Source organism: Electrophorus electricus, chromosome 18, assembly GCF_013358815.1.
Source record: "Electrophorus electricus isolate fEleEle1 chromosome 18, fEleEle1.pri, whole genome shotgun sequence".
NCBI classification, from domain to species: Eukaryota; Metazoa; Chordata; class Actinopteri; order Gymnotiformes; family Gymnotidae; genus Electrophorus; species Electrophorus electricus.
The window spans coordinates 1,318,722-1,346,221 of record NC_049552.1 but is presented as its reverse complement, the minus strand read 5'-3'; the positions used below and the strand labels follow the sequence as shown (position 1 = coordinate 1,346,221).

At 50.0% G+C, this 27,500-nt stretch overlaps 2 protein-coding genes across 2 annotated transcripts in view; both read left to right on the top strand.

The window, feature by feature from the left end:
• Nucleotides 1–10,679, top strand: part of si:dkey-220o5.5 (actin filament-associated protein 1-like 2) — a 27,706-nt gene extending 17,027 nt beyond the window's left edge. Inside the window, exons 4-15 of the mRNA XM_027032184.2 lie at nucleotides 1–66; nucleotides 296–510; nucleotides 965–1,141; nucleotides 1,237–1,323; nucleotides 2,255–2,351; nucleotides 5,724–5,938; nucleotides 6,090–6,169; nucleotides 6,367–6,487; nucleotides 6,711–6,795; nucleotides 8,178–8,347; nucleotides 9,814–9,924; nucleotides 10,089–10,679. The exon at nucleotides 1–66 is cut by the window's left edge and continues 34 nt beyond it. Coding sequence (XP_026887985.2) covers nucleotides 1–66; nucleotides 296–510; nucleotides 965–1,141; nucleotides 1,237–1,323; nucleotides 2,255–2,351; nucleotides 5,724–5,938; nucleotides 6,090–6,169; nucleotides 6,367–6,487; nucleotides 6,711–6,795; nucleotides 8,178–8,347; nucleotides 9,814–9,924; nucleotides 10,089–10,115 — 1,451 coding nt within the window. The 3' untranslated portion in view covers nucleotides 10,116–10,679. The remainder of the gene's footprint in view (nucleotides 67–295; nucleotides 511–964; nucleotides 1,142–1,236; nucleotides 1,324–2,254; nucleotides 2,352–5,723; nucleotides 5,939–6,089; nucleotides 6,170–6,366; nucleotides 6,488–6,710; nucleotides 6,796–8,177; nucleotides 8,348–9,813; nucleotides 9,925–10,088) is intronic.
• Nucleotides 10,680–12,265: 1,586 nt separating this feature from the next.
• si:ch73-138n13.1 (protein piccolo) overlaps nucleotides 12,266–27,500 on the top strand; it is a 31,140-nt gene continuing 15,905 nt past the window's right edge. The window contains exons 1-7 of the mRNA XM_035536445.1: nucleotides 12,266–13,760; nucleotides 18,872–18,970; nucleotides 19,545–20,748; nucleotides 21,061–21,130; nucleotides 24,542–25,222; nucleotides 25,331–27,166; nucleotides 27,342–27,455. Coding sequence (XP_035392338.1) covers nucleotides 19,553–20,748; nucleotides 21,061–21,130; nucleotides 24,542–25,222; nucleotides 25,331–27,166; nucleotides 27,342–27,455 — 3,897 coding nt within the window. The 5' untranslated portion in view covers nucleotides 12,266–13,760; nucleotides 18,872–18,970; nucleotides 19,545–19,552. The remainder of the gene's footprint in view (nucleotides 13,761–18,871; nucleotides 18,971–19,544; nucleotides 20,749–21,060; nucleotides 21,131–24,541; nucleotides 25,223–25,330; nucleotides 27,167–27,341; nucleotides 27,456–27,500) is intronic.

Genomic DNA, 27,500 nt, shown 5'->3' with positions numbered 1-27,500 from the left:
AAGTAGAGGAAGATGATGACTGTTATGAAGAGGCGGAGCCTTTTATTACTGTCAGTCAGCCTACAGGTCGGTCGGGCCACACCCACTTCAACAGAAAACCCCAACTCTACGTTACACTCCGTTATTTATTTAGTACTACAATGCTGCATACACTCCTATGGTATTTAAACACCACAAAGCATCCAAGCATTTAAGGTCTAATTAGGTATTAACCACCAGTGTTTATGTAGAAGTGAGTATTTAAGAAACGTTCAGGGGGTGCTGTGGGACTCTAGCTCTGTGGTCCACCCCTCAGACAAACCGGACTCAGACAGCAGTCACTACGAGTCCTACGGCGAGGACGAGGACGAGGACTTTGTGAAGGACAGAGCCCATTACATCCAGTGGAGCGCCTCCCAACCCAGCCTGCGACCCAGCTCGGAGTCGCGCGTCTGCGGCTACCTCTGGAGGAAGAAGTGGCTCGGCCAGTGGACACGCCAGCTCTTCGTCATCAAACACAACTGCTTACTGGTGAGAGGCACTGCGATCCCTAACGGTGGCTTGTCTGAAGTGTGAAATAGTGTAGTGTAGTGTACACTTCTCGTAGCCTCAAGTATGGCTCGAGTCCACACTTTTACACCACACTTCAAGTGGAAGTCCAGCATGGACTCGAGAAGGTGGATTGAACTTCCACTGGTGGTCCAGACAGACCAGAGACTCGTCTGTTTGTGCAGGACTTAAATGACCATTAATCCCGCATGTCTTGAAATATCGTATTGTCTTGAAAATCCTGAATTTCACTACTGTGTGTCTACTTCTGCATGCTAGTCAGTTAGTTAGCTAAAATGAGTAGTGAACACTGGGACTATTTCTAGTGTAAATACTAAGGTATTTGCCTTCTGCATTTTCTGAATCTGTGCTCCTTTGCCTGGCTCTGAAGTAAAGAGTGTGTGTGTGCGCGTGTGTCTGTGCGTGCATGCTGAAGTGTTTTAAGTGTGCTAAAGACCTCCACCCTCTGCTGGAGCTGAAGCTGTCCGGTTGCCAGGTGGTGTACAAGTCCACGCCCGGTAAGAGGATGCAGTCTGAGCTGAAGGTGGTGTGTGGCTCGGACACGCTCATCCTGGGTTTCCAGAGCTGCAGTCAGGCCGAGGACTGGAGGAAGGTCAGATGCCAGGCTACGCTCACCTCCATCCCCCACCGCTCACGCGCGTCTCGTCTGTGTCTCACGTGCGTCTCATGCGCGTCTCTTGTCTGCAGGTCATTGAAGAAGTCAGCAGTTCTTCTTACTACGAACCAGAATCCCACAGTTCCTCACTGAAGAGTGAAAGACTGGAGTGTAGTAGGGTAAGTACACACACACACACACACACACACACACACACACACACACACACACACACACACACACACACACACACACACACATATACACACACACACACACACACACACACACACACACACACACACACACATATACACACACACACACATATACACACACACACACACACACACACACACACATATACACACACACACACACACACACACATATACACACACATATACACACACACACACACACACACACACATATACACACACATATACACACACACTCACACTCACACACATATACACACACACACACACACTCATACACACACACACACACACACTCACACTCATATACACACACACTCACACACATATACACACACACTCACACACATATACACACACACACACATGCACACACACACACACACACACATACACACTCACACACGCGCACACACTCACGCACACACACACACGCACGCTCACACGCACTCACACGCGCACGCACGCACACGCCCACACACACACCCACACACACACGCACACACACCCGCACGCACACACACGCACACACACCCGCACGCACGCACACACACACACACACACACACACACACACTCAAACACGCACGCATGCACACGCGCACACACGCGCACACACGCACACCCACACACACACGCACGCACTCACACATACACACACACACTCGCACACCCACACACACACACACTCACACACACACACACACACACACTCACTCACTCACTCACTCACTCACTCACTCCACACACACACACACACACACAGAGGATGAGATCATTCTTTGTTCCTCTAAAGGTGTGCTTGGCTGCATTACTGTGTTTCTAGTGTGTGCGTTTATCCTGAGTTCAGTAACACAGGGTCTTGCATCTCTGTCGCCCCCTGTCTGTAGTCCAGTGCAGCGCTCTACACAGACTCAGATGAGGAAACTCTCCCTGGCCTTCACTCAGCTGTCAGCAGTCTGGAGATCAACAAAGAGCAGATCAGAGGTGAGCTCTCACACACACACACACTCACACACACACACACACACACACACACACACACACAGAGACACACACACACTCACACACACACACACACACACACACACACACACACACAGAGACACACACACACACACACACACACACACCCCTAACCAGTCAGGTTGACTTTCCTCAACGTATCCCCTAATGCCATATCCTCAACATTATCCTGGAGTCATCCGTGTGATAAGCTTGTGGTCTCCATGGTAACCACGCAGAACCCTGACAGCACTGTGCTGTCCTGCCATTCCACTCGGAATTCTCAGCATTCCGGCCGAGACACGTGGAGGGAACTGTACACTGGGCTGTTTGTACTCAGATTCCTGCGGTGTGTCGTCATCACCTTCACCACAAGGGTGACGCATTCTGACACAAACCCACGAGGCTGTTTGGTAAACACAACGGGACACTTTTGCATAAGAAAAGGATGCAGGGGCTGGAATGCCCTGTGTCCTGGATCTGTGTGGTCCTGTATGTGTGTAGTCCTGTGTCCTGTATGTGTGTAGTCCTGTATGTGTGTGGTCCTATATGTGTGTAGTCCTGTGTCCTGTGTGTGTAGTCCTGTGTGTGTGTAGTCCTGTGTCCTGTATGTGTGTGGTCCTGTGTCCTGTATGTGTGTGGTCCTGTGTCCTGGATCTGTGTGGTCCTGTATGTGTGTGGTCCTGTGTCCTGGATCTGTGTGGTCCTGTATGTGTGTGGTCCTGTGTCCTGGATCTGTGTGGTCCTGTATGTGTGTAGTCCTGTGTCCTGGATCTGTGTGGTCCTGTATCCTGTATGTGTGTAGTCCTGTGTCCTGTGTGTGTGTAGTCCTGTGTCCTGTGTGTGTAGTCCTGTATGTGTGTAGTCCTGTGTCCTGTATGTGTGTGGTCCTGTGTCCTGGATCTGTGTGGTCCTGTGTCCTGGATCTGTGTGGTCCTGGATCTGTGTGGTCCTGTGTCCTGGATCTGTGTGGTCCTGGATCTGTGTGGTCCTGTGTCCTGGATCTGTGTGGTCCTGTATGTGTGTGGTCCTGTGTCCTGGATCTGTGTGGTCCTGTATGTGTGTAGTCCTGTGTCCTGGATCTGTGTGGTCCTGTATGTGTGTAGTCCTGTGTCCTGGATCTGTGTGGTCCTGTATGTGTGTAGTCCTGTGTCCTGGATCTGTGTGGTCCTGTATGTGTGTAGTCCTGTGTCCTGGATCTGTGTGGTCCTGTATGTGTGTAGTCCTGTGTCCTGTATGTGTGTGGTCCTGTATGTGTGTAGTCCTGTGTCCTGTATGTGTGTAGTCCTGTGTCCTGTGTGTGTAGTCCTGTATGTGTGTGGTCCTGTGTCCTGTATGTGTGTGGTCCTGTGTCCTGTATGTGTGTAGTCCTGTGTCCTGTATGTGTGTGGTCCTGTGTCCTGGATCTGTGTGGTCCTGTATGTGTGTAGTCCTGTGTCCTGGATCTGTGTGGTCCTGTATGTGTGTAGTCCTGTGTCCTGGATCTGTGTGGTCCTGTATGTGTGTGGTCCTGTGTCCTGTATGTGTGTAGTCCTGTGTCCTGTATGTGTGTAGTCCTGTATGTGTGTAGTCCTGTGTCCTGTATGTGTGTAGTCCTGTGTCCTGTATGTGTGTAGTCCTGTATGTGTGTAGTCCTGTGTCCTGTGTGTGTAGTCCTGTGTCCTGGATCTGTGTGGTCCTGTATGTGTGTAGTCCTGTGTCCTGGATCTGTGTGGTCCTGTATCTGTGTAGTCCTGTGTCCTGGATCTGTGTAGTCCTGTGTCCTGGATCTGTGTAGTCCTGTGTCCTGTATGTGTGTGGTCCTGTGTCCTGTATGTGTGTGGTCCTGTATGTGTGTAGTCCTGTGTCCTGTATGTGTGTGGTCCTGTATGTGTGTAGTCCTGTGTCCTGGATCTGTGTGGTCCTGTATGTGTGTAGTCCTGTGTCCTGTATGTGTGTGGTCCTGTATGTGTGTAGTCCTGTGTCCTGTATGTGTGTAGTCCTGTGTCCTGTGTGTGTAGTCCTGTATGTGTGTGGTCCTGTGTGTGTAGTCCTGTATGTGTGTAGTCCTGTGTCCTGTATGTGTGTGGTCCTGTGTCCTGTATGTGTGTAGTCCTGTGTCCTGTATGTGTGTGGTCCTGTGTCCTGGATCTGTGTGGTCCTGTATGTGTGTAGTCCTGTGTCCTGGATCTGTGTGGTCCTGTATGTGTGTAGTCCTGTGTCCTGGATCTGTGTGGTCCTGTATGTGTGTGGTCCTGTGTCCTGTATGTGTGTAGTCCTGTGTCCTGTATGTGTGTAGTCCTGTATGTGTGTAGTCCTGTGTCCTGTATGTGTGTAGTCCTGTGTCCTGTATGTGTGTAGTCCTGTATGTGTGTAGTCCTGTGTCCTGTGTGTGTAGTCCTGTGTCCTGGATCTGTGTGGTCCTGTATGTGTGTAGTCCTGTGTCCTGGATCTGTGTGGTCCTGTATCTGTGTAGTCCTGTGTCCTGGATCTGTGTAGTCCTGTGTCCTGGATCTGTGTAGTCCTGTGTCCTGTATGTGTGTGGTCCTGTGTCCTGTATGTGTGTGGTCCTGTATGTGTGTAGTCCTGTGTCCTGTATGTGTGTGGTCCTGTATGTGTGTAGTCCTGTGTCCTGGATCTGTGTAGTCCTGTGTCTTGAATGTTCGACTGTCAGCATGACAGAGCTGTCAGTTCCTAAGATACAAATATGTTTGTATAATGATACATTTGTAATACAAACATGTTGTTTTGTTGTTATAAACGTGTACACAGTGTATAATGTTGTGTGGAACTGCTAACATTAATAATTAAGTTAATTTCAGCATGCTGTTTGTGTTTGAGTGAAACACACTCGTCTGTGTGTGTGTGTGTGTGTGTGTGTGTGTGCGTGTGTGCGCGTGTGTGCGCATGCGCAATGTACAGGGTTCATGTTGATTGTAGCGTGCTCACAATAGCCGTGTCTTACACACACTTTAGCATTTCAGCAGGGATTACGTAGCTGAATTCTGGAGAAGTTAAAATAAATCTCACTGCGATAAATCTCTGGAAAACCTTAAAGTCATGTTTTAAAATAATGTTTGTAGATTATAAACTATAAATTTGTGGATGTTTTGAAAAGAGATTAGAGTCACAGTGCTACACTACATGGTATAATGTATTGTTTGGGCCTCTTAAGTGTCTCTGTGTGTGTAGTGTGTGTGTGTGTGTGTGTGTGTGTGTGTGTGTGTGTAAACCCTCCTGTTCTGCTTCGGGTCTGGCCTGAATCAGCTAATGTAAATCCCAGCTAATGCAATAACGAATCAACTAAACAGCTACACATACACACACAACGCTCTCGCTCATCTAATTCCTTTTCTGTGCCTCTCCCTCCTGTAGCTGGTTATCTGAGTGTGCTGATGAGTTATCAGTGGCAGACTCTCTGGTGTCGGGTGGAGGCGGGGCTTCTGAAGATGTTCCGTGACCCCAGCAGTGACCTCAGCCCTCAGTACACGGTGCAACTGCAGGGCAGTGAAATCCAGCCTGGGCCAGACACTGCCCACGCCTACCGCATAACAATTCTACAGCACGGGGACCAGGTGGCAGTCCTGGAGGTACACACACACATGCATGCACCGCTTCCTCCAAATAAAACTCTAAATACATACACATCTCTGGACTTTACTGGTGCTTTATGCTTCTCTGTGCGCGTGTGTGTGTGTGCGTGCATGCGTGTGCACGTATGTGCGCGTGTGTGTGAGTTAGGTTGGCTGTTCTGATGATAAAGAGAACTGGGTTCACCTCCTGCAGGATGGGAGCACAAACCAGAATACCGAACCTCTCAGGTAAACACACACACACACACGCACGCATGTGCATATACACACACATACATCAATGCATACACACAAACACACATGTACACCTATACACACACACACACACACGCATGTACACACATACACACCCAAAAACACACATACGCGCATACACACACACTTTCCCTAACCTCTTTCCACACTTTATGTTCTCTTTTGCTCAGTGGCCTAAAAGTCAGAAGGTTCCCAAAATCAAACACGTACATCGACGACCCCTTCCAGCAGCTGTGTGGTGGAGTCCACTCGCAGCCCATCTACTCGAACGCATCTATCCTGGAGCACATGGTACAGTCCAGGAGGGATGTTTAACAGTTATCGGTGTCTAGGGGACCCACATATGGAGAACAAATATGGGTTGTTTACAGTTTGTGTTTAGTTGAGTCTAACCTGAACTTCCTTATCTAAAACCTCTCATGACAGTGAATCTCACAGTACTGTGTAGAAAAGGTCGCTAGAGTTGCCTGAGAGACAGACAGCAAATGTTCACTCTACAATGTTAATTTTTCAGTTTCAGAAATCGCCTACTGGTGGAAATACAGATTCACCATCGGATCCTGCCAACTATAGCAACAATGACCTCCTCCGTCAGCTTGGTGAGTGAGTCCTGGACCCGCTGGTACTGCTGGGTCTAGCCGGGTGCCTCTGTGCCACCCTGGTTCTGCCGAGTCTTTTTATCTGTCTCCGGTTTCTCTGCTGTGAGACGTCTGTGAGTAATAAATGAACCCACAGGCCTGATTGCTGTCTCAGGCTCAACAGTGTAATTGTGTTTGGTTGGGCTTTTGAGTGCGGGTGTGTTTGGTGCAGAGTAAAAACAGCATAATCAGACTGGGATATTTATATGTTGAGTGTGTGTGTGTGTGTGTGTGTGTGTGTGTGTGTGTGTGTGTGGGAGAGAGTGAGAGCGAGAGAGAGAGAGAGAGACTGTTTCCTCCTTCGTGTGGAGCATACCCAGAGAGAGAGAGAGTTGAGGGTGTGGTGTGACAAAAAGAAACTTTACTTGTAAACCAAATTACTGACATGAAAGGTTTGGTGTGGGGACCCACCGGCTGGGTACTTTCCACTTGGAGAGCTGTGCGTGTGTGTGATTAGAGGAGTGTGTGGATGTCCTGAGGCCAATCCTCCCCCCACACACGGCTGCATTCAGCACTCATGGATACGGTGCTAAATAACAGTGAGGAGTTGGCAGTCACAGGAGCTGTCTTAATAGCTCACACTTAATAGCTCGCAGGCTTACCAAGAAATCTTCACTGACGTCATATTCCACTGATTCAGGAGATCGGTACAGCTAGAAATGACGTGAGGTGTGTGACGAGAGTGCTCTCTCTCGATGCGCTGGCTAACCCTTCACAGCACAGGGTCCGAACAAGTTAGTGGAGAAGTGTTTGGGCCGTACAGTATTGTCAGTACCGTCAATACTGTGAATACTGCCCTGTGAAATACTTTATGGGGATGGTAATGTGTGTGTCTAGTGTGCTTGCAGTCTCTCTCTCTCTCTCCCCCTCCCCCCCCTCTCCCTCTCTGTCTTGCTATCTTCCTTTCTCTCTCTCTCTCTCTCTCTCTCTCTCTCTCTCTCCCAAAAAAAATAAGTCTGAAACTTTTTTAATCTTGTGGTTGTGGTTACAGAGAAGGGATGCAGTGTTGTGGCGTATAGACGTACACACACACACACACACACACACACACACACACACACGTATCCTTTTAAGACCAGGAGCATATTGTGTTTTCATTCTTAGCCCAACTTTCCAGTAAGAGTCTTTAAACGGAGACTAGTAGAGGAAACAGAAAAACAGTGTGTGAATATCCACAAAACCAGGAGGAATCTCTCCTACACACACACACATGCGCGCGCACACACAGACACACACACATTCGCACACGCACGCATACACACACACGCATGCAGAAAAATGTGGAGAGATGCCTTTCAGATCTGCTGATATCAGTTATGTGTGTTTTTATGTGTGTGTATCAGGTGAGAAAGTGTGTGAGGCAGAGCGATGTGTACAAAAGCTTGAACTGTCAGGAAAACGGGTGCAGCTGAGAGCAGGGTCAGAGGTCAACCTCGTCAGTGTGACCTCTAAAAGCGCCAAACGCTCATCATTCAGACAGTCCCTCCTCCCTTTCTGCTCAGAGAGAACACAGGTAACACACACACACAGGTAACACACACACACACACAGGTAACACACATACACACACACATACACCCATTCACACACACACACACACACACCCATGCATACATACACACACACACACACAGCCATGCACACACACACACAGACAGATTAATGTAGATTATCTTACTTGAATGATATAAGAATTCAGTCCCTTTGCAGGTGAGAAAAGTGAGAGTAGAGTTAGAGGTTTGATGTGCTGCACTGCCCCCTGCTGTTGGAATCTAGACTTACAACAACAGAAACAAGACTGGTGACATCACGATTCAGCTGGCTCATGTTCTCCTGTTATGTAACTGTTTTAATTCAGCCAGCCTGTACTAGACATTGATAGGAAATGCCCGTTCTGTGGTGTGTGTGAAGACCCATCGCGCTGCAAATTCATCAGAATAAAACATGTGCGCTACATTTATGAAACAGTGCAAAAAAAACCCCGAAACAACAAAAATAATGCGTGCAAGTTCAGAAACGCTGCAAATCCAGTCACAACACAACGTGTTTCTGGAGGACACGCGGAGGGATGAACTCCTGCGAGACCACTGGTCACTGAGTAGCTGATGAACAAATAATTCTATTTGTGATTCCCACTGTTATATCGTTATATTAGTGAGGCTGATACACAACCAACAACTAATCTGGGCATGCGATGCCTTCGTTTGTCTTCATTCCTGGTCAGATACACTCAAAGTGTGTTACTACTTCACAACACAGGCTACGAGTTCATTCACGTTTGAAAGTTTAGCTACAGGTCTACAACCTGTGACCCAGACCTGGCTTTAAGCCCAGTTGATCAGCCAATCAATGTCCAGAAAAACAACCAATGGCATTCACGGCTCGAACAAGGACCATGAACAAACAGATATTGCAACAAAAGCTCACAGTATGATGCTCGCACTGAAGATGTCACCTCGTCTGGTGATGAAATGTCTGCAACCGAAATGCCAAGATCGGAGAACACTACAACATCGACCTTCTTTACAACCTGGCCGTAGCAACACACGAATAGACCAGCTGCTCATTATGTACCATAAAACCAAAGACAAACCCGTGGAAATCGCAAATCTCAGTTACTTTCACTCGGTGTTGGGTTGTCTGTGCCCTCTGTGTGTCCCCGGAAACACTTCCGCTGTGCTGACTGGATTTGCAGTGTTTCTGAAGGTGTGTGCATTTTCTATATTTGCATCACGTTTCTGAAACGTAGCGCATGTACTGTCATGCTGATGAATGTGTGTCATATAGTTGCAGCGCGATGGGTCTCGCTGCCACTGTAAATCTGACCTGATGATGTAAAGCAAAGCTAATGCAATATGAAGTACACACACACGCGCGCACACACACACGCACACGCGCACACACACGCACACACACGCACACGCGCACACACACGCACACACACACACACAACACTGAAACTCTCTCTCATTCACTTAGGGAGGGCTCCTGTCTCCGATCCTGCGAAGGACAGCCTCTGTTAAGAACTCCCTGAAGAGAGTGCCCTCTGCCTTCTTCATTGAGCATGGCAAGGTCTTTCACAGGAGGAGGGTAAGTTCTCCCTTCATCTTCGCCCAATCGTTAGTCATGACCACCTCTGCCACTCACGAGTTGATGAAGCTCCACTACTGCCCCTGTGGCGTGGGACTTCAGTTTGGTCAGGAGATGTTCAAATGCTCTGATGATCTTTCATGATGTTTGTGTGTGTTTTGCAGGAGTGGGAGACAAACGGTCTGGCTTGACCTCAACGCCCCAACACCCTCTCCTCACCGTGTACACATTCCCTTCCTGTTATTAACACCATCAGCAACCTCAACGCCCCAACACCCTCTCCTCACTGTGTACACATTCCCTTCCTGTTATTAACACCATCAGCATTGTATTGCACTGAGAACATTCTAATTTCTGAGCATGTGGATCATGCATATATTTGATTTTTAGTTTTTTTTTTTGTTGCCAGGATTAATTTTATAACTGATCTCAGCAAATGCTTTTAGTGTCGGTTTCTTGTTCATTTCACAGCCTGGTTTCAACCACCCTTAAAGGTTCGATCTGTGCTCCTCTGGGCAGGTAGTGAGCGTTTGTGTATATGGGCCTTGAGCAGGTTGGTAAGCTCCCAACATCTCTGAGTAAAGGCCTTGGAAAACAGACACTGCTGTGTTCCTTTTAGTCAGCTAATGTCTTCCAGCTCTGCTGCATGTTAGTGTAAGGGTGTAATGGGACAGTGGTGCTCAGTGGTGAAGGTACTGGTCTAGTAATCAGAAGGTTGCTGGTTCAAGTCCCACCACTGCCAGGCTTCCACTGTTGGGTCCCTAAACAAAACTCTTAACCCTCAATTACTCAAGTTGTGTTCAGTCAGAGTTGTAAGTCAGCTAAATGCCAATGTAAATGTGTCTTAATGTATAAATGTGTCTTAATGACCTCAGCTGTAGTTTTGGTTCCTTTGCAAATGATTCATCAGATTTATTTCAAATACTATCACTAACTGAACTAGTTCTGGAGCTCATAAGCACACATTGACTGGTCTCATTTAAAAAAAAAAAGCTACAACGATGTCTCTAACATGTCTCACAGTTAGTGTACCTCCAGAGCTGGAGCTAAGGTACTGCCAAAGCTTCAGGGCATTTTTAACTGTGCTGCCCAGCTACAACAGCATCGGACTGTAAGGAAGAGATTGTGCCATAATTCTTTAAACCTTTTGAGACTCCGGAATTCTTCAGCGTGTCTTATAAACGTGGACAGAGAAGTTGGAAGTTCCCTCGCAGTCTGAGGCACGTCCGAACAGACGGAGCGTGGCGTTCTTTAACGCACAGTGTTGAAACTCCTGTCCTTACATGCCTTTGTACCAGAACCAAAACTCTGTGTGTGTGTGTGTGTGTGTGTGTGTGTCCACTGACATGCAAAAATTAAGATCAGGGAACTGAAGTGTGTATATAAGCGGCTGCAGGCTGTGGGGTCATGACCTGATCTTCCTGTACACCTGTGGTAACAGATCAGCATTTTCTACTTCACGTACATGTGCACGTGTTTTGTATTTTATATGAAGGTTTTTTTTAACTATGTCAGTTCTCTGAAATGATGCGTGGGGTTGTTGCTAGTGTAGCCAAACGGATGCGGGATTCTGGTGATGGCTGCAGCCTACTAAAACAAAACAAACCCCTTTAAGTCTAGATGTCAGCCAGCGGCGGAATGCTGAGAACTGTGGTCTAAGGAAAACTCGACAAACATCTTTGGACTTGTACAATAAATGAACCAACTGTAGGTGATGGAGAATGTGTTGTTTACATGTGTAAGATTTCTGACATTTCCTTTGCTTGCAGCCAGCACACAGCTTGTTGAGTCTTGAAATAAATTCTGACCTTTGCTAGCCTAGAGAAAACTTAAACACAAATAAAGTAACTCACATAAACCAAGAGTTTTCTTATTCTTCTGAAACTTCACAGACCGCTGCGTGATTGTGGGTCTTACTCTTGTAACTACTTTGTGCTTTAGTTTCACTGTAGTTACTGAATAATGAATAATAATTCCTAAATGATAAGATTTAGGATTATTAAATGAATAACAACCCTGGAGTATAAGATGTTAATATACGGTTTTATCATAAAATAAGAAACCAGTCACACACATTACTTTTTGTTGTGTTTAAAGTCAGAAAGAGCAGATTAATGAGGTCTCTTAAACGTGGACACTGATGGAACAACTAAAGACTAATGATGGCTTATCATCCCGTCATAAATCAGAGAGGCAGGTTTCCTGTGGCTGGGTCTAGCCGCCAGACCTCCGAGCCCTCCCAGTTCCAGACTGGCTTCTCTGGATTCCTGGGGAATGTTTCTTGCCAAACTGCGTGTGGTGCACACAGAGGCAGTGCAGCCACTCTATGCCATGTCTGCTCGTCACGACATGCAAAATGGATGTGGCTACATAAGATCTAAAAAAAAACCTCACTAGAAACAGAAATTTTTTTCCCATGCAGATGTCTGTTGGCAGATAGACACAAAGAGCTCGGTGAAGTTCTGTGCTCATTGTGACTACATTTCCCAGAGTCCCATGCTTTGGTCCTGTCAACTAAAGACTCTTTGAAATACAGTCAGTTCATTTGTCCAAACCCAAGTCTCACTCCAAAAGTGCGTTTCTGTAAGTTGTTTGAGCCTCACGTGATTTTAACAGGGACTGCTTGACTGTGGGCTGGTCTTCCTGATTTAGATTAGGACTAAGCATGAATGAAAAGGTGGTGAATCTCCGCAGGCAGAGAAATGTAGTTTCAGATCAGGTCTAAGATCAGGTCTGAGATCAGGCTTAAATGCAGTCTGGAACATGTCAGCTCCGAGTTTGCAAGATGGAATTAAAATGACTAGAATGAAAACAGGTGCAGAAATTACTATAAAATAAAATTACTACGGGGAACGCTCGCGGAACTGTTTCAGCGCCGTAACTGGAACATAAACAAAATAATGAAAACTGGTGTACTTGTCCCAAATCCAAGCCGCGTTGAAAAAATGAAACATTTTTCTCAATTTATACAAGACTCGAAAAAAACCCATGTCTTACTGGCTGCATTTGCATTTTTAAGGCTTGTACTGTTTTTGAACGTCTTAGAATTGCGTAACTTTCCCTAGTTTCCCAGCACACAGGCCTGGTCCGCGCAGACGGCGGCTGTTTGGGCTTCCTGGAGTTCAGACTTCATCTCCTCGGGCAGCTGGAGGGCAGGGCAGGAAGGTTTGTTGTGACGACGGTAACGGCGCGCTGTTTCACAATAAGATCATTACGGAAAACTTTAGAGAGCAACTTTAAAAAGCATTTAACGCCCCTTTAAAGGTGACGGGCAAGGCGCGTCTGCCAAACGCCGTGAGTGTAAAATGTAAATGTGAAATAAATGTTAAGGCCTGAACTGGACGGATGGCTGTGGAATGCCTGCCGCGGCAGTATCCGCCCTGCACTTTTCCTGCTCCTTCTCCCACACAGACACCAGCAACACCACAAACCGAAACAAGCCGTTTGTTTCAGGCACTGAACATGCTAACACGCACTAAAAAACACGCTTGTTTCCTTCTTCCCCAGCGAGAGTCGTGTTATTACAGACCCCCGTCTGCGCGTAATGGCGCGGCGTGTCCGCGCGGAGGCGCACGCGCACCGACCAGCTCCCCCTCGCGGTGCCTCTGGCCCAGGTGGATGAGCAGACCCCCCCCTCCCATCGCCTCGCTCTTCCGGCTCTCCCGGACAAGCTTGTGTGGCACGCACCACGGCGCATTAGCTCGTGCTAGGTGCTCTCGCGCGAGAGACGCCCGCGACAGACATGTCCTAACTTTTCGCGCGACCCCAGTCGAGTTTTCGGGAGCAGCTTCGCGGACGCAGAGAGGCGAGCGCGAGTTCCCAGCGCAGCTCCACAGGTGGGGATGTCTCCGTGAAGCTCTCCTCTGCGTGCTTACAGCCCAGCGCCCGGGACCGTGCGCAGCTCGCTCCAACTCGCCTGCAGCAGGCAAGTCCAACTGTTGCTCCACAAACTTGAACGCCTGCCTGAAGGCTCGAGGCTCCAGTTCTGGCGTCCCACCGCAGTTACAGCTCCAGTTGGACGTCACCGGTCACAAAGAAGCCGAAGGTCGTGCGTTTTAATCCTTATCCGTGCTGGATCGTTGCTCTCGTGCACGGTTTGCACCGAGCTGGATTACGGTTGGTGTGGTATGAGGGCGTTAATCTGCTGGTGTGTGCCTGCGGTGTGTTTATGAAAATTTAGCCGGTTAGTGTCGCTGCTCTTGTAAGCATTTTCAGAGTTCCTCGTGTCAACACGAAATTGCAGATTTTCTCTGCCGCCCGGGCCGAACCGGGCCTTAGTGCGCGTGTAAAACAGGTCTGTAGTGTCGCACAGCTACTGAAGATGCCGAGCACGAGCCGGTAAGTGAGTTGTGTTTACTCGGTGTTTACAACGTCACGTAGCTCGTTGCTGATTTAGTTTAATTCGTATTTGTGTGTTGTTGTATTTTTGTTTATTTTTTGTCATGTTATGTTTTCACGACCACATCACGTAACTTTGTCGTTAGTTGTGCACCGGGCGGTGGGGCGCTCGCTGTCCTGCCGTGTCCTGCCGTGTCCTGTCGTCACGGACCGTCTCTTTGTCGGGGTTTCCACACCGCAGCGCCGTAAAGTGTCCGGCGCGCGCCTGCGTCCTGTTGCACGGGTCACACAACCGCTTGGGTTGCACGCGCGCCAGCGGTGCTTCCTCGATACCTTTGTTCCTCCGAAGGGCGCGCGGGGATTTTTTTCCTCTGAGAAACTCGCCAAACCAGTGTCAGTGTAGCATTATATATATATATATAAAACACACATATAAACATACACATATATAAACACATACATATATATATATATATATATAAACACATACACACGTATACACATATAAACACATTTAAACACATACATATATAAACACACACAGGCGAGATTAAGTGGAGGCAGTGGCACTAACGTCTTCAGCGACGTCACGCGGTATTTAACGCTTCCGGCTCGCCTTGGTCCGGTTGCGGAGTTTCGCGAGCGCCTCGCGGAGGTATCCGACGACTGTCTCGTGTTCGGGTCGGAGTGCGCGCGTGTGCACGCCTAGTTAATTATTGGGGATATTTGCGTCATTCGTTGCTTATTTTTGTTATTCCGGATGTTGGGCGCCCAGTGCTGTGGCCTAATTTGGATGCTTGTGGAGGGTTTGTGTGAGATGAGCAGCATATTTGAGTTTGGTGGTGGAGTTGTGTGAGAAACTGCCGCGTTTCACACTCTTTTATCCTCATCTCATGGGACCTTAGTGTAACATCTCACCACACCGTCATCGTGTGCGCACGTATGTGCTTAGAAACACAGCATGCGGTTTATGGAATTTAGTGCAATTACAATAAATTGGCCAGAAGAATCTGAACCTTCTGGGATTCAGTGTTGTCAGAAGAAGTTTGAAAATACCTTTTGTTCCAGTTTAATGATTTACTGATTACGGCTCTAACCGGCAGCCGTTCTCGCACGAGCTCAGCGCTACGCGTCTCTTAAAGGGCACATCTGCGTTTATGAGGACTGCCGCCGGGCTGCACCTGCGCGGTGTCCACACGTGCCATTCTGACTCTGTTCACACCCGGCGCTTTCATGTGTCTTGAGTATCAGATAACCAGGACAGAGGTTATCCACATAACCACAAGTGTAGACGCACTGTATTAAAAAAAGCATTTAAAACTACCTCACGATGTGGTGTGTTTACACTTGGTGCATGTTGTCAGGATTATATCTGTATGGCGATTATTCACATAAACAGGTTTAAATGGTCATGAGACGCATTTAAAACACACCTGCTCAAACCAGTTCAGGAGCCGCGTTTTAACCGGGTGTTACGCACATGTGCATGCATCCGTCTGTCTGGGCCACGTTAGACAAGCACAGCCCTGTCCAGTATCCCACGATGCCCGTGATCTCTGGGCAGGAGGTCCCCGGTGGGACTAATGTAGATCCCCAAGGCAGCAGGCATCATTTGCCTAGCAGGAAAGATGCAGACAAAGGGGTCCTTGCGTTTGAGACGGTTTGCATGTTATGTACCATGTAGCGGTTGGATTTCAAACTAACGAGAGATGTTCTGCAACCCCACGTAAACGCCTGATTTAAAAACCTTCACAGGACTAAGGAAATGTCCGTTTCTCCTGTAATGAGCAGGTGGAAACGGGGTCTCCGACGTGTCTACCTGAAAAGTGCCTGTTGTTGTTTTGATTTTTTTTCCGTGTCCCGGACAGTGAGACGAGGTTCCAACAACCTGCTGACACCTGGCCGTGAGGCGGCCGGGCCGCAACGCTCAGAATTCTCCTTTAGGTTTCTCCTCATGTCTCCAGGGTTTCTCTAGTTTAATATCTCACCACATACTTTTCTTTACATTTTCTCACACACTGAACGAATCTGCAGATTGCAGGAAAGTTTCTGTACAAACTGGAAAGAAAATCTCTGCGTGTTGAAGATGGATTACTAGGTAGATTACTAGATGGATGACTAGGTAGTTTACTAGGTGCATTACTAGATGGATTACTAGGTGCCTTACTAGATTCCATTAAACTGACAAACATCAACCTGTTGTATTCATCTCTACAGATTATTAAAATGTCTGCAATGAAAAGTCTCAGATTACAGTCAGTTCCTGGGTTAATATTGAGAAGGCTGGAGTTTCTTCAGAAGGAACAGAACTCTGACGGCTTTGCCTGTACTGTGCACTCAGAGTGAGACGTGAGGCAGTAACGTCACATCAGTGCTGAGCCTTTCAGAGCTGTAGCATGTCTGAGGCTACGGCATTGTCATAAATCATCATATCCTTTGGCTACTTATGATCGTATTGTCAGTGTTTAGGTAAATAGTAATGCTGATGTGAATAGTGATGTTGATCCTCGGATGCACTGTGATGCATCTCAGACAGTCTGGGGACATTTTGATTTGCATGAAATCTGCATCTCTGGATTGTGTGTTTTTGAGACGTTGTTTTCTGTCAGAAACGTGGGTGTGTGAAGTATTTCAGCCCTTCTGCTCAGATGAAGGGTCTTGGATGTGCATGTGTGTGTGTGGTTTTTTTTTTTTTAAGTGAACTCTGTCCTGAAATACCCTCACAGAAACATTATTTTGTGAACCTGATAACATTGGCACAGCTGAATTGTCCGAGTTTTGCTTTTGAAAGCATTTGTAAGCCCTGCGCGTGATTGCGTCCTGCTCGTATCTTGTACTTTGCTCGGTTACAGCAGGTCTGAGCAGAATTGATTAAAGATCAGTAAATGTCATAAAGAAGTCTTGGTTATTCATTTATTAAAAGTTTTGTTCTGATCTCGTGTTTTCCTGGTTAAACTCAGCGATGGTGTTCTCGGGCGGGGCTTTTACGGCCTGAGTTGTGCTGTGGAGGTGTATAAGATTCAGGCTTCCTTTTGTGCTCAGTCGTGACTCATCTTCTTGTTAAGTGATCAGAGCAGCCCTGACTGACTCTGATCGATACGGGTGGAGCAGCATCTCCTGTAGCTCACCTGGTAGAGCAGGTTAGGGTGAGGTACTGGTGACAGCGAGGCTGTGGGTTCGATCGACAGGGCGCACACACAGGCACACTGATAAATATGTCCTCTTCCCAACTCTGCGGACATAAGTTCTGAGGTTCAGTGCTGCCACAGTGTTTGGCTTTTTTGAGATGTTTACGTATTTCCAAAACAGAATCGTGGTTGTTTCTATTAGAAGTTTTTTATGCGCACACACACACACACACACACACACACACACACACACACACACACACACACACACACACACACACACACACACACACACACAGCTGAGTTAAACAGACTACCATTTTCCTCCAGACTCCTCATGGGAAACTCTCACGGGTTCTGTGACTTCTGCCTGTTTGAGATCATTTCTGGTTTTGGTCGTCACGGTTACATGATATTTGGCTTCCTGCCCAGAGCTTTACACCGTAAACAGGACAGTCGTCCGCTCTCAGCTGCTGTGAGCCAATCATAATGAGCGGGTGGTGCATGCTGGGTAATTGGCTGAACCTACGCTCCCATCATAATGAGCGGGTGGTGCATGCTGGGTAATGGGAGCGTAGGTTCAGCCAATCATAATGAATGGTTCAGCTGCTGGAGACGTGAGACTCTGGTATTTACAGATGAACCTGGTTAGATTCTCTTCAGCTGTGACTGGCCACTTTTTGGCGTTAGTGACCAGGCCCTCTGGAGCAGGGTATGGGGGGGACATGGAGACATCACCTGAGAACAGCAGCGAGACGTAAAAGTGTATCTCCTGAAGCTGGCCTGCGTGATATCCGTGGTGGTTTGCGCATGGTTTATTGATGTGGTTGTAGAAGTTTCTCTGAAGGGTTTAATGGACACACATGGGCCTGACGGATGAGCTGTGAGTCGCATGTGTGTGTAGGGTGGTGTATAAAACACCAGTACGACCCTGTATGGTGAATACTCACTTCCGGCTACGTGGGTCAGTACCGTCACGGCTGTGTGTGTGTTTATGAAAGTTTATGTCCTTTAACCAGAGCAGAACAGACGTGTTGAGGAATATATCAGCTGGGTTCATTATGTTGTCCTCAGGGGTGCGCATGTGTGTGTGTGTGTGTGTTTTTGCTGGACTCTACTGTGCATGTTTAACATTCCAGATTTGCAAAGATGTTTCCTGTCAACAAATGACAGCTCCTAGTGCAGACTGACCAGCTCCTCTCCTCTCCTTACCTCTCTCTCTCCTGCCCCCTGATCTTGGGTTTCGCTCTGGTTAAGGTGTTGAAGGTTTTGGTTTGGTTGCTAATCTGTAGTTGGGTGTCAGCCTCACTTATACATGCCTGTGTTTGTGTCTGCATGTTCACACCTGTTCTGTCCTTTTAACCCCACGTGTGTTTGCATACAAGTGTTTGTGTGTGGGGTTGAGTGTATTAGCAGGCTGTATGAGCTCTGACCTCTCTCCCTCTCTCTCTCTCTCTCTCTCTCTCTCTTGCATTCAACAGCCTGACTCCTCCCCCTCCCTCTTCCCCCTGTGATATGACATCACCCAGCGGTTGCCACGGAAACCAGGGCTCCACTGCAGACAGTTGACATCCAGGCAGGTAAGTTTTCATTATTGTATTGGTGAGCAGCAGACAAAGTACAATTATGGAATTATGTGGGCTAGTCGCTCTGGCGTCTGTGTGTGTGTGGTTTTGTCTAGTCTTTGGGAGTATGTCTGAGGGCGTGGGTCTCATGTGGGTCTCGCAGTGCTCTGCCACCACATGTTCTCTTGCTGACCCATAATCTGGTTCTGACTGCACGTTCTGGTCCGTTGAGGTTTAATACGGAGGGTCTGCACTCATGTTTCTGCTGGGACTGATCGTAATTTTGCTTAATTGATCTCCATGTCTCCCTCTGGAGTTCACACACACTACCCACTGTAGCATGTTATCTGAGTTCACACACACCCCAAGCGCTGTAGTCTGTTATCTGTGAGTTCACGCACACCCCACGCGCTGTAGTCCGTTATCTGTGAGTTCACGCACACCCCACGCGCTGTAGTCCGTTATCTGTGAGTTCACGCACACCCCACGCGCTGTAGTCCGTTATCTGTGAGTTCACGCACACCCCACGCGCTGTAGTCCGTTATCTGTGAGTTAACTGTAACCGCTGTAACTGTTGTTTGACTCGTAGGTGTGAGGATGGCCGCACAGGTGGAGGTGGGTTCTGGCCGTCCGGATGCGGTGAGCAGCTGTCTGCACCTGAGCCCTCTTACGGATTCCAGCAACATGGCCCTGGTGGAGGATTCTTCTGGCCCCCACGGCTCCCTCATCCTGACCCCCGAGCCCCGCAAACCCATCCCCGGACCCAAACCCAGACTCACCCCAAAACCTTTCTCCGTGGAGAGAAGCTCCACCATTCGCCCCATCCTCGGCCCCAAACCTCAGCCCAAACCAAAGCCCGAATCCGCCCACAGACCCAGCCATCCCGGTGCCCTCAAACCCAAACTGCCGTCCGGCCGACCGGCACAGACTGCCTTTAGACCCGGCTTGGGACCAGCCCAGAAGCCAGACACCCCAGTCCCAAAGCTGGCCCCGCCTTCTGCCGAGGCAGCCACGCCCGCTCCCACACCCAGACCCGCTCATCCGGCTGCTGAGTGGTCCGGAGCCCCTCGGCCGAAGCCGTCCGGCGTGTCCATTACCCGCGCCAAGTCCATGGGATTCCTGCACGTCGCCAGACCGGAGGAGGACGAGAAGGTGGAGGGGACTGATGAGACCCACAACCCCGTGGTCCTTCGACCTCAGGAGGGCAGGACAGGCAGACCCAGACCGGTGTCGGCCGTCTTCCTGAGGGCGCCGGGCCAGGCGGAGCCCATGACCTCTGCCCCCAGTCCCGCGCCCCGCTGGGGGGCCAGGCGTCCCCTCTCCACCAACCTCACGTCCAAGTTCGAGCCACACCCGCGACCTACCAAGCTGGACAGCAAGGAGAACATTCCGGAAACACCAGAGCAGGTGGAGGCAGGCGGAGCAGGGAAGAGGATGGAGAAGGAGGAGGTGGAGACCAGTGGGTGGAGCAAAGCATCTCCTCTGGAGAGAGGCCCTGGGAAGGAGGAGGCAAAAGGGGGCGGAGACAAACCTGAGGAGAAGGCGGGGAGCAGCATAAAGAGGCGGATCAGTCTCCTGCTAGACTCCTCCTCTTCCTCCTCGCTGCCACACCCCCGTGGACCCACCCCAGGTGCAGAGCCTCGCTCGCCGGGGCCACTGAGCTCGGATGCCGACGGAGGCATCGGGGTCAAGCAGCGAATCAGAGAGCTGACAGAAGACGCCTCCACCGTGCCTACTCCGCCCCAGAAACCACAGCTTAAGCCCCGCCCTCTGCCGACGGACCTGACGAAACGGTAAGTACTTGTCCGCAAAGGGTTTTAGTGACCACACGTCACACACAGTTTAATGATCTCAGAAGTTTCAGGCGCTCGCTCACTGATAGTCCTGACTATTATTGTATCGTATCATTGTTCTCGTGATATTGAACAATCGTATCAGAGATTCTCACATTGTGCTCAAGATGCCTGTGCTGCCGTCTGCTTTACAACAGCGACTTCAAACACAGTGTAGAGATAAAAGACTGCAGTGGCCTGCGTAGGTCAGCCAGGCCCTTAATCAACCTGATGGCCTTTAGTTTTCCTCACCAGCAGCGGATGTGTTCACAGCTTCCTTACGGATCTGGAGAACCCTGCTGACCCCCAGGGCCCGCCGGGCGGAACCGGAGACGTGGTAAAGGTGAGAGAACGTCGTCCGTGGCCCCCCAAGGGTTTGTGGTCCTTCCCCAGCAGACAGCGAAAGGCTGATCGTTTGCGGTAAAGGAACCAGCTGAACTGCCATTTACATTGCTGTGATGCTTCTTTGGGTTTTTAGCAGGATGGATTGTAAATTGTAAAGTGCTGAGCTGTGCAGCTTCCTGAGTGGTGGGAAGAAACTGCACTTGTTGGAACCAAAGTTGTTAACATTGAGAGTGTGTGAGTAATTAATTAATTAATTCTTCATTATACAATCATTTTTTTAAAAGTTATAATGACAAGCATGTTATATTAAAATTCTTCATGCTGTCAGAGATGATGAATCCAAGTGTAGGTGGACTTTGGCTGTACTGTTAATTGGCTGTACTGTTAATTGGCTGTGTTGTTAATTGGCTGTGTTGTTAATTGGTTCTTGATTTTTCAGGGTTGGTACTGGTCACAGTTGCTGTTGACCTGTGTGTTGTTTTGGGTTCGATTCCAAGTCTCTGAGTGCTGGCGGTTCTGGTTTGGTCAGCGGGCCACAGATCCGGTTTCCAGACTCCAGATGAGTTCCTCATGTTTGTGTACAGTCCTGTCTTGTTGATGTTCAGCACATCTGGACCCTGTCTTAGTCCTGTCTTTCCTAGATATTCCTAAATTCAAGACTGGTTACTCAGTACACACTAAACAGAAATAAAGATGCAGACTCTGGAATTAAATGAAGAAAAGAGCTGCTCCTGTATTTATTCTGAGCTCAAACTTCCAAACGAGGCATAGTCTGGAGAATGTCTAACAGTCTCAGGTGGGCACACCTTTTATACATTTTCTTCATAACCATTTTTATTTTTTCATAAAAACTTGTCCAGGTTCCACTATTGTTCTTCACACCAAACATTATTCAATGTATGCAAATTGATATTCAACACTTATACCAACCAGTTCTTGGTACTATTAGGTTCAATCTGAACTACTTCTGTTTTTTTAAAAGGTGATCATATTCTATATCACCGGTTGCCCATATTGGTTCTTCTGGTGATGTCCATATTGTTTGTTCCGGTGCTTGGCTCGGCCGTTCTGTCCTTGAACCAAGGCTCCCCCTTGACTGAGGCCCCTAGAGGCCTGTCAGAGAGGCCTCCTGACGATTTATGCTGCAGCCTACAGAGGCCTTTCCTGCATGAAACCAGTTTATTCTGGACCATCCATTCATTTCTGCTTACGATATAATTTTATTACTTCAGTCCCTTAGCACATCTGCACCCTGTCTTGGTCCCTTAGCACATCCGGACCCTGTCTTGGTCCCTTAGCACATCTGGACTAAAACTATTATAAGGACATTTCACCTCTTTGAATGTGGAAAAATTGTACAATATTTTTACTTTTTAAAATTTTTTAATGAAATCTAAATCAGTACTGGACTTCCCACTGCAAGCATGTGCAGAAAGTGAAGAACTGCAGTGTGTGAAGTGGTTTAGGTTTAGTGTGACTGGGCCACATGCTTCCAGCTTCTGAACAGGTTCGGTGGACAATCCTGTTGACTGAATCAGGCAGTTTGGCTTCTCGGAGGATGTGTGTTGGGTTCTGAGTTGGGCGTCTGAATGACCGCGGCCTCTGGAAGCCCTGCTGTACCGAACAGGAAGGTTTGTCGGGGAGAAGCGGTGAGAGTGAGCTGTCTCGCTGGACAAGGCCTGGTGCGAGTCCTGCCCCCTTAGCGACTAGACAGCGTGGGGATGCCTCCTGCCTGCCAGCTCGGTACCCCGGGTCTTCGGAGCTGGCAGCACTCCAAGCTCGTTGGGGTCCAGCGGCTCTCGGATGCATGTTCTCTGGAGCGCGTGGGCGCACATGTTCAAGCAGATTAGGACTTTGCCCCGACTGACTGATAAGAGCCGCCCATGTAACGAAAATGTTTGAATGTTTGAAAGGGAAGTTGGTAACATTCATAAAAGTGCCATTCATAAAAGTGAAAGGGTTCAGGGCGAGGTCGAGAGGTTTTTTGGTGAATACAAATCCTGGATTAACTTGATTAATTGATTTGTTCCTGAGGAGTTTTTGAATGGTGAATGTTTACTGGAGCTCTGCCTGTGTGAAGGTGCTCGTCTGTAGGTTATGATGGAGATGGCATCTCGCAGACGGCTCGATGGCTGAGGGTTTGTGGAGCTGTGAGGAGCAGCGGGGGGGTTATCATGTGACGTGCAGTCCAGCTCTGACCTTCACGCAGTCCCGCTCTAGTTTTGCCTACAGTTCATAAACCATTTACATGTCATTTACCTCTCATTTGAAGTCCTTTTCCATCATCCCACGCACACAACAATTTTCCCTTTTCTGCTTCCCAGCATAACTTTTCTGTTGTAATGTGGCCGTGTCTCACGCCTGTTTGAATCGTTTGTTTAACTTGACTTTGACTGTTTTATCATTCCAAGAGTAAAATCCCTAAACTCACAGTGCTGTAAAGACCCAACACAATAATCCTTCCCTGGGACTTCAAACTCAGGGGTGGAGGTGGGCGGACGTGTTGGGAGGGGTGATTCCTTACAGAGAAAGAGTGGGGAAAAAGCCCTAACTTATTTGAAAGGCAGTGCTGATGTCATAGGGGTGTGGTGTTCAGCAGGTGTGTAACCTGAGACTGTGTTAGTCATGTTCTGATTATGAAACAGGGAGGGAGAGAGAGAGAGGGAGGGAGAGGAGAGAGAGAGGGAGAGGAGAGAGAGAGGGAGAGGAGAGAGAGAGGGAGAGGAGTGAGAGAGAGGGAGAGAGAGAGGGAGAGGGGAGAGAGGGAGAGAGAGGGAGAGGGGAGAGAGAGAGGGAGAGGGGAGAGAGAGAGGGAGAGGGGAGAGAGAGAGGGAGAGGAGAGAGAGAGAGGGAGGGAGAGGGGAGGGGGGGAGAGAGGGAGGGAGAGGGGAGGGGGGGAGAGAGGGAGGGAGAGAGTGATTGAGAGGGGGAGGGAGGGAGAGGGGAGAGAGAGAGTGATTGAGAGGGGGAGGGAGAGAGAGAGGGAGGGAGAGAGTGATTGAGAGGGGGAGGGAGAGAGGGAGGAGAGGGATTGAGAGAGAGAGTGAGAGAGGGAGGGAGCGAGGGAGAGAGAGGGAGGGAGTGTGAGAAAGAAGGGGGGGGGGGAGTGTGATACATGTTGTTTTACAAACAGCAATAAGAGACTTGCTCCTCACACGCGACTCCCCGATCACCTTCCTCACACACACAGCCACACACAGCCAATCTCCTTGGTTTTGTCTTTTCCTGATCAGTCTCATGGTTGTTTTGGTGGGAGCTACCAGGCCACACACATACGGCAGCCGCCCTGTCTGTCTGTCTGTCTGTCTGTAATAATTTAATTATTAGAAAAATATTCAAATAAGCCTTCAGCACTGGGCTGTTTTATGTTCCTGCAGTGAGGATGCAAAAATAAATGTTTGTGTTTCAGTCTAAGGACTCCTTTGGCATTGGGCTATCCGTGTCACTAGAGGACGAGGTGTCCCGGGAGGTTCAGGACCCCGCGACCCCGGGCGGGATGCAGACGGTTCGGGCATCTCTGTTTGAGAACGTAGTGGAGAGACGCAGCGTTTACCTGGTGGATGACGGCAGCCCCCGAGGTCCTGCGTCCGCCTGGGACGGCGTGGAGGAGGGACATCTGTTCACGGCTACGTTCCGAGAGCCTGCCTCGCCTCCCAGCACCCGGCGGGTGGAGCACGTCTTCGATACAGTGGTGCCGGTGGAGCAGAGTTGCGCGGTCAGTGAGACGCTGTCTCCTGCTCATCTGGAGGGATGTGCGCTCGTGCTCCGCTCTAGGAGATCGGACGAGCTGCAGCAGGACGAGAGCGCCCTGTCGCCGAAGGAGAGAGAGGGACAGGTGGATGGCAGCCACCTGTCCCTCAGGGTGGGGGCGTTGGTGAAGTGGGATTCCATGGGTATGGACGAAGAGGTGGAGACAGGGAGACACAGAGAGATCCTGAGAGACATGGAGGAGGAGCTCCAGAGACAGATGGAGGTTCACAAGGCTGCCGTGGCCGTCATGGAAGAGGACGAGAGCGAGGCAGAGGCACAGGGACAGCTTGAGGCGGAGAGACAGAGACAGGTGGAGGCGGAGAGACAGAGACAGGTGGAGGCGGAGAGACAGAGACAGGTGGAGGCGGAGAGACAGAGACAGGTGGAGGCGGAGAGACAGAGACAGGTGGAGGCGGAGAGACAGAGACAGGTGGCGGCGGAGAGACAGAGACAGCTGGCGGCGGAGAGACAGCTGGCGGCGGAGAGGCAGAGACAGGTGGAGGCGGAGAGGCAGAGACAGGTGGAGGCGGAGAGGCAGCGACAGGTGGAGGCGGAGAGACAGCGACAGGTGGAGGCGGAGAGACAGCGACAGGTGGAGGCGGAGAGACAGGTGGCGGCGGAGAGACAGCGACAGGTGGCGGCGGAGAGACAGCGACAGGTGGCGGCGGAGAGACAGCGACAGGTGGAGGCGGAGAGACAGCTGGCAGCGGAGAGACAGCGACAGGTGGAGGCGGAGAGACAGCGACAGGTGGAGGCGGAGAGACAGCGACAGGTGGAGGCGGAGAGACAGAGACAGGTGGAGGCGGAGAGACAGCGGAAGGTTCTGGACACGGAGGCGGTCCAGGCGAACAGGTCGAAGGTTGCCCACGCCGTGGCGCCCTGGGCCGTGGGAGCAGAGGAGCACCGTGTGCTCCGCAGAGAGGAAGTGCCGTTCGACGACTTCTCCGTTAAAGCTGGGCGCTGGGGCTCTCCCAGGCGAGCAGTCTCCATGAGGTATAACCGTCCCGTGGACGCCTCCAGGACATGCTCCCCGGACAGGCGGAGGAGGGCGAGGAGCCGCGAGAGAGCCCAGGAGCACGAGCACGAGGCGGAGAGACAGAAACTGGCAGAATATGAAAAGATGAGTGAGCTGAAGAACCAGAGGGAGCTGGACAGGGAAGCGGAACGTCAGGTGGAGCACGAGAGGAGAACAGCAGTAGCAGAGAGAGACCTGGACAGACGTCGTCGTCAGGAGTTTGAGCGCGAGAAGGAGAGAATGTTGGAACAGGAGATGCTGAAGTTGAGAGAGTTTGAGAGACAGCGAGAGCTGGAGAAGGAAAGAGAGAGACAGCTGGAGAGACAAGAACTTGCACGACAAAGGGAACTTGAGAGACAAAAAGAAGCAGAAAGACAGAGAGACCTTGAGCGAGACCGACTGAGGCAGCGAGAACTGGAGCGTCAGAAAGATCAGCAGTGGGACGTGGGTAGGTGGACACAGAGTGCAGAGGAGAGAGACCGGCAGAGAGCACGGGACGACCTGGACAGGATCAAGGAGCTGGAGAGACGCCGTCTCCTGGAGTTCTCGCTGCAGAAGGAAAGTGAGATGTCTTCACAGCTGGGCCGGGAGGAGGACCAGCGGCTGCTGGGACCACACCTTCGTCCCAAGGTTCTGGATCTGGACGCCGTTTCCCTGGACGACCGACCGGTCCGGGGCGGGGCCAACCAAGGTACCGCGCCGCCGTGGAACCCGCCCTCAGGCCGCGACGACGATGTCTCCGGACGCAGCGTCCTGGACGTGGATTCTTTCAGGACCCAGATGCCCCCCGCACTTCCTGTCGACCCCTTCGGCATGACAGCCTTTGCGGGTCCGGACCTGGGTTTTGGCCAGCCATGCCCCACGGACCGGGCGGGAGCAGGACAGCAGCCTGGCTTGACGTGGGCCGCGTCTCAGGTGGAGATGGCCGTGGACGAACCTCTGTGGGTGTCTGGGGCAGAAGAGACCAGGAAGAAGCCAAGCCTGGAGGAAGTGAGCCTGGCCTTCCCCCGCACCCCTGGGCCTGTCTGCCCGACTCCAACACCCGCCTCCAGCTTTGGTATGTGTATGCTGGTTCCAGAGAGGGTGTGGTCTCTGCCAGCTGACGGAGGTGTGGCTGGTGCGCTCAGCTCACCGGTGTCCTCTACGGGCAGGACGGAGCCCCAGCTGCCTGCCATGTCTTCAGCTGTAGCAGAACCAGCCTGGGGCCCCAACTGGGAGCTGGTCTCCCAGGATCCCGGCCAGACGTCACACTGGAGGAAGGGGGTTCAAGTGAGTGCGAGCGCACACACACACACACACACACACACACACACACACACACACTCACACACACACACACACACGTGCGCACAGCCTGATGTGTGTATAAATTTAATGCTTTGTCCATTGTTGTTATGGTCCCTTACTTACATGTGTGTGTGTGTGTGTGTGTGTGTGTGTGTAGGAGTCCCGGGTGCGATCTCGGAGTGTTAATCGGAGGTCTGCTGACTGCTCTACTGTTGACGGGCCACTGTCTCGTCTGAGGAGCCGTAGTGCACACAGAGAGCGAGATAGCTGGGTGAGTTGCGTGCGCACACACACACAGAGCGAGATAGCTGGGTGA